The sequence below is a fragment of the Octopus bimaculoides genome, chromosome 3 (assembly GCF_001194135.2).
Source record: "Octopus bimaculoides isolate UCB-OBI-ISO-001 chromosome 3, ASM119413v2, whole genome shotgun sequence".
Taxonomy (NCBI): domain Eukaryota; kingdom Metazoa; phylum Mollusca; class Cephalopoda; order Octopoda; family Octopodidae; genus Octopus; species Octopus bimaculoides.
Genome location: NC_068983.1, coordinates 17,432,574 through 17,439,630, shown reverse-complemented (window position 1 = coordinate 17,439,630; position 7,057 = coordinate 17,432,574). Strand labels below are relative to the sequence as shown.

Here is a 7,057-nt window from a genome sequence, read left to right as displayed (position 1 = left end):
TAAATTTGCTTTAACCCTAACCCTAGGGTTAGGGTTAGGGTCAGGGTTAATTGTTTCAGAATCGTTTGTTTATGTAGTCGGCACTTAATGTATATCGGCTGAATGGACGTCAGTGATTGGTTGAAATTACATAAATACGACAACTTTAACATGGAATAAGTTATGGATTTTTTTTTTTTTTAAGAAGACTAAGAGAAAAAGATGTTTTATATGACACATTCTACCAGTGTTCCAAGTTTCAAAGTGTTTCGTTAATGAAAAATGTGGCCCCCGTTTTAAAAAAAGATCCTAAATTTTGGTCTGAAAAATTCAACTTGTATGGCAGAAAATATGATACATGAAACATTTGTAATCCACCTGACAAGATAACTTTAACACAAGCTTCACCCAACCCATGAGAACAGCAAGAAATAATTATGATTATTACAATGACAATAGGAGGCACAATGGCCCAGTGGTTAGGGCAGCACTCGCGGTCGGAGGATCGTGGTTTCGATTCCCAGACCAGGTGTTGTGTGTGTTTATTGAGCGAAAACACCTAAAGCTCTACGAGGCTCCGGCAGGGTGTGGTGGCGACCCCTGTTGTACTCTTTCGCCCCAACTTTCTCTCACTCTTTCTTCCTGTTTCTTGAATAACGCTGCGATGGGCTGGCGTCCTGTCCAGCTGGGGGGAACATATACGCCATAGAAACCGGGCCCATGAGCCTGGCTAGGCTTTAAAAGGATGCATAAATAAAATAAAAGCAATGACAATAATTATTATAATCGTTTTAATTTCTTTTTTTTTATCAGGTGCTCAAACAGCCACTAGTACACTGCAGAGACATGCTAATGATATCAGAGCTAACCGTATCAACTGGCAATGTTACCTTCAGTAAGTATCCTTTCATTTTCAGATTCTTTGGTTTTCTTTCAGATTGCTGGCATAAATCAATCATTCTTACTGAAAATACACAGAAACACACTTTACTTGGAGACAGCTTTCACCAAGAAAATTTTCAAAGTTTTGGCACAAGACCAGCGATTTCTGAAGAAGGAGTAAATCAATTACATCGACCCCAGTACTCAACTGATGCTTGTTCTATTGATTCCGAAAGGATAAAAGGCAAAGTCAACCTCAACAGAACATAAAGATCGACAAAATACTGTTAAGCATTTTGTCTGGCATGCTAATGATTCTGCCTGCTCACCGCCTTTTTCACCAAGAAAATTTTAAATAGTATCACATACAAATATGTATGCAATATCAACTGATCAAAGTTACATAATACATCACAGCCAGAAATATTAGTTTTATATCTTGTATGGTAATTCTTTAAGCCAAACTATAAACAGCCATACAGTTGATGTTGATACTCCCATACAGTAGTTTATTCATGATAAATTTGTTTTCATACTTTATCGAAATTGAACCAAATTCGATGACTGGCACCTGTGCCAGTGGAGCGCTAACTGCACCATTCGAGCATGATCATTGCCAGAGCAGCTACCTGACTTCTGTGCCAGTGGCTCGTAAAAACCACCATTTGAGCATGATCGTTACCAGCATTGCCTTACTGACACTTGTGCCAGTCGCACGTGAAAAAACATTCAAGCGAGGTCGTTGCCAGTGCTGCTGGACTGGCTCCTGTGCAGGTGGCATGTAAAAAACACCATTTGAGCATGACCGTTACCAGTACCGCCTGACTGGCCTTTGTGCCGGTGGCACGTAAAAGCACCCACTACACTCTCGGAGTGGTTGGCGTTTGGAAAGGCATCCAGCTGTAGAAACCCCGCCATATCATCTTGGAACCTGGTGCAGCCATCTGGTTCGCCAGTCCTCAGTCAAATCGTCCAACCCATGCTAGCATGGAAAGCGGATGTTAAATGATAATGATAATAATTCCTGTATACTGTCACAACACTGTATTTACATGCACAGAACTGTACTTTTTCTTCCTATAAAACCACTTTACATCATCTTTCAGTAACTATATGATGAAATATGCTAAATTTTTTTTTTTTACAAAATATACTTGTGAAATAAGGGATGCATCTTACAACAAATACAGTAATATTTCAGACAAGTATGGAAGCATTTGGTGAAGTCGATTTCACGTGAAAAGCGATTACACACACCTCTGTTTTATATATAGTATAGATTATTGAAGGGTGTGTGTGTGTGAGAGAGAAAGAGTTCAGTCCCATTTTGCAGCACTTACAGCTAATGTCTTCTATTATAACCCAGGGCTGATCTAAACTTTGAGTGGATTTAGTGATGGAACCTGAAAGAAGCCACTCTTAAGTATTTATGTTCTGTTCATGTTTGTCTTGACATTGGAAGCTAATTGTAAACAAACATCACCATCGTACAAACGATGTTGTTCATTTGCAATATTCATAATTTTGAATCCAGTCTTTTACTATGTTCACATTCAGAAATAAATTATCCAATGATGATTTAATATCAAAGAACTTAAAGCAACGTTGTCATCATCCTCATCATCATCTAATATCCATTTTCATACTGGCATGGGTCGGACTGCTCGACAGGATCTGGCAAGTCATAAAGCTGCACCAAGCTGTTTGCTTTGGCATGGTTCTGTGGATGGATGCTTTTCCTAATACCAACCACTTTACAAAGTGTAATGGATGCTTTTCATGACACCAGCACCAGTGAGGTCACCACATAACTTGTAAGGCAAGGCCCATCAGCTGAGGGGGTGAGTAATACTGAGGATCAAAAAAGGTGTCTTGCAATAGGAAACATGGCTGCCTCAGGTTGAAAGAGAGGGGAGGAGAAAGGGAAGAGAGATGATGATGAAGATGAGATGGTGGTGGGGACATAATCTCAAGTTACAGCGAAGTAGATACACTCTAAATATAACAGCTTGTTGTCTGTCCTCCCATTCCAAAGGCGAGTTGGCAGAAACGTTAGCACGCCGGGCGAAATGCTCAGCGGTATTTCATCTCTCTTTACGTTCTCAGTTCAAATTCCGCCGAGGTCAACTTTGCCTTTCATCCTTTCGGGGTCGATTAAATAAGTACCAGTTAATCACTGGGGTCGATATAATCGACTTAATCCCTTTGTCTGTCCTTGTTTGTCCCGTCTATGTTTAGCCCCCTGTGGGCAATAAAAAAAAATAAAAAATTTAAAAAAATAATAAAAAATTATATTTATGCCAGCTCTTCCTCTGAGAACTCTACATTTATAATTGATTTCTTTCTTTGAATTTAGGGGCCAGATGATCTCCCAGGAAGACTACATGTTTGTCTCAAAGTTTGACCAAAACAACATCGAGGTTAAGAAACGCATGTTAGCTGAAACCCCCATGCAGGTATAAATCTTTCTTTTTCGTTTCCATTTTACATGTATTTTGTTTTCATTTTTTTAATCAAAGGAGAATAACAATTATGTCATAACCAAATCGACAAATTTCTCTTTATCTGACAAAACGCTGACAGCAGAGTCATCCAGCTAATGGCATCATGGGAAAGTGGATGTGAATCAATAAGCATGCTTGAAATAGTTCTGCAAATTTAAATGTTTCTGTATTGCTTGAGCAAGTTTTTTGTTCATCTCTCTCTACTGGTACCCATCCTGAGAGAACTTACAGTCTTCAACTTAGATCTTCACAAGATGAAAATTAATTTTTTTTTTAAATTGATGCTCTGTAAAATGGTTGGTTAACCCCAGTGTTTATTGTTGTTTTTGTTTAACCTGTTACTTAAACTGTTGGTCTCTTTTGCCAAACTGCTGAGTTACAGGGACATAAACAAACTAACACCAGTTGTCAAGTGTTGGCTAGGGGACAAACACACACAACACACAACAGGTTTTCACACAGTCTCTGTCTACTAAATTCACTCACAAGGCATTGGTCAGCCCAGAGCTGTAGTAGAAGGTACTTGCTCATGGTGTTGTGCAGTAGGATTGAACCAAAAACCACATGGTTGCAAAGTGATCTTCTTAACCACTCAGTTATGTTTGCATCTCTGCATGGTCATTCAATCTGCCAGAAACAACAACCATACTGCCTTAAAAAAAGGCAGGCAAAGAAAATACATTTGAAAACATAGTCCAATATACAACAAATAAAAAGAAAAACATGATGGTCACATCTGGAACACCTTTGATCATAGGTCTGCTTTGATGATGGCTGACCTGTAGTTAAACAACTACCAGTTCATTGTTAACTGGCTCCTTATTATTTTTGTTTTTATCATTTTCTATTTACAGTTTGCTAAAACATTCATTAATTTAATGAACCACATTGCCAAAGATCAAACCTTGCAATATATTCTCACCGTTTGTGATGACATTCTGAAGGTAATCCTATTTTTATTTTAGCTTATTTATCTTTAACCCTTTGACTGTGAAACTAACTTTCATAGTTATTTCTATAATGATATTAAATATCTACCAAAAAATAAAATTGGTATTTTTTGCAAGATACATTGTTGTAATAAACACATCTCACAAGAAATAGTTTCAAACAAGACCTTCCTTGTATATGAAACTGCTTTCTGCAGTAAAGGATAATGGTAATTTTGAGTGGATATATCTGATTTTTGCAAGGAAAGGGTTAATTATAACTTTTAGATATATATTAATTATTTTTTAGCTATAATTTATAGTTATATATTAATTATCTATTAGGTGTATTCTCTTAATATGTGTATCCTATTATCATGTGTATTCCAGTTTTAGAATAGGTGTACTGTGTTGTTGTAAAAGTTGTACATCTTTTGTTTTTCAACAAAAAAATAAATTTCAAAACAAATTCTGGAAACTATCTACTTTTAGATGGTCCTGGTGAAGTGTGGCATGACCATTTAATAACAACTATGTTCTGAAGGCTGGAATAATATATATCCTGTGCAAGTGAGGGGAATGTGCAGTGACACAACTGAATACAATATTTGAGAGAGAACATTTATTGATAGGTTAACATGTATGGTTGTGTGTGTGTCGTGTATACAGAACATTAGGCAGGCCGTCGTGAGAACAAAGTGTATGTATGTGCAGGGATGTATGCGTGTGCTACATATAGGAAAAACAGTGAGGAAGAAAGTGAAAGAGTCTGTAATGAGAAGTTAGGCAAATGTTCATAGACACAAGAATGAGAAATACCAGTTTCGTAGTCAATTGTATACATTGATTGAAATACTGTATCAAGAAGTTGTGACAATGATGCAGAGCCAGAGTTGCAGTACGTGTCATACGAAGTTGTGGCAGTAATGCTGCTGCTTGGGTTACTTGTACATGAGTTCTTACAGGTATTTGCTGTTAACCATGGTGAAGTAATACACGAACAATGCCGTGTTAGAACCTGTGCAGTGTTGCTGGTTGCTGTGTACATAGAGATGTCGTTGACGTCGTTAAGAAGAAGATGGTAGCGATGAAGAAAGAGATTGCTGTAATGCTGTTGGATGGGTGTTGTCTGGCTCGCAGGGTGTATCTTTCCTGTTGATCCAGGGTGAAGTAATTCATGAACAGTGCAGTGTTGAAACCTGAGCATCTGGCATTGTCACTGGAACTGGCTGTGTCTTGTGTGGTCAGTGGCTAGACCTTAGGCATCGAGACAAGGAGTAGCTGAGTTTTTATAATGAACAGTATGCTCAAGCGAGCTTGAGAAAATAACATCTCACGTGATGTTATTTAGGGGCTCCGACTGGTTATATGTTGCATATTGGTGCATCAGTAATAGACAAATTGTGCCAGCACCAACCAATCAGAGCAGTGGACACAACTGAGTCCAAATAGCGGCCAAAGATTAGCTGTTGTCTGCTACATTCGTATGTACGTATATATAATAAAGGGTAGAGGGATTTCACTCAAGTGTACGCTACATACTCATGTAATTTATGCACCCCCTAAAGTTTATTTTTACTTTTGCAAAAAAAGCGCATAAATCACATGAGTTTTTACAGTAAATCATTTCTATGGGCATGACAGCATTTTATCACATAAGACTTTGTTCTGATATGGTACGAAATGTTTGAAGTAATTCTTTGATAATAATTATTAATTAATTATTGAATTTAATTTGGCAATGTAATAAACTGTTACTTTGTTAGCGTGATGATGAATAAATTTTGAAATATCTGCATTCCAGGAGGACAAGTCTTATGTCGAGATCTTCAGAGATTACGCTCGCAAGAACAGGGAGTCAGTTTGGACCCCTTTCCTGCACCTTCTGAATAGAAGTGATCGATTCATAGTTAACCAGGTGAGCAGCCTTTTGTTTCTTTTTCTAACTATTCTGTATTTGTACTCCCTCCAGGAAACCTCTTCAGTGTTAAGATGCAAGAGTTGTTAACAACAGCCACAGTGGACTATTTTTCTCTTAATAACAGCTGCAGTGAAGTAGTTTTCTGCTAACAACAGCTATGATGAAGTACTACTTTCATGTCCTGAGTGCTGAGTCCCATAATTCACTGGATTATTGAAGCACCACATGAAAATTTTGCCTTTAAATTTTATATGGTACATATTAGCTTGCTTTCCTTTCAGCTTATTCTAAACATGTCTCGGCAATTCAAATACTCAGGTTCTAACCTTGTGTGATTTCAGACATAGTGGCTGCAACTAAAGTAATCAAGTCAGATTCTATATGCCACTCATACCATTTAACCATATACAGCCTGTCTTATAGTTGGGTAGCCAGTGATTAAACCACCAACTCCTCCCAGTTTGCTGGGGGATTGGGGTGTGTGGATACCCAGTAGGGTTAAAAACACCATTTATTAAAGGGAAGAAGAGCTTTTCACAGAGAAGACAAAATTTAACCATAGGTGGAGAGGAGATGGGCACTGCTAGGTTATCTGCCCATTGAAGCACCACATGACACTGCAAAACGGAGTGACATCACTGACTATGTATCTGTGGCCTTCCAAAGATAAGAGTGACATCACTGACTATGTATCTGTGGCCTTCCAAAGATAAGAGTGACATCACTGACTATGTATCTGTGGCTTTCCAAAGATAAGAGTGACATCACTGACTATGTATCTGTGGCCTTCCAAAGATAAGAGTGACATCACTGACTATGTATCTGTGGCTTTCCAAAGATAA

General features: G+C 38.0%; 1 protein-coding gene across 2 annotated transcripts in view; it reads left to right on the top strand.

Moving 5' to 3' along the window:
• Positions 1 to 7,057, top strand: part of LOC106874994 (V-type proton ATPase subunit H) — a 49,239-nt gene that overhangs the window by 28,781 nt on the left and 13,401 nt on the right. For both annotated transcript variants that reach the window (XM_014922933.2, XM_014922932.2), the window contains exons 2-5: positions 793 to 874; positions 3,218 to 3,317; positions 4,220 to 4,309; positions 6,099 to 6,212. In XM_014922933.2, coding sequence (XP_014778419.1) covers positions 793 to 874; positions 3,218 to 3,317; positions 4,220 to 4,309; positions 6,099 to 6,212 — 386 coding nt within the window. The remainder of the gene's footprint in view (positions 1 to 792; positions 875 to 3,217; positions 3,318 to 4,219; positions 4,310 to 6,098; positions 6,213 to 7,057) is intronic.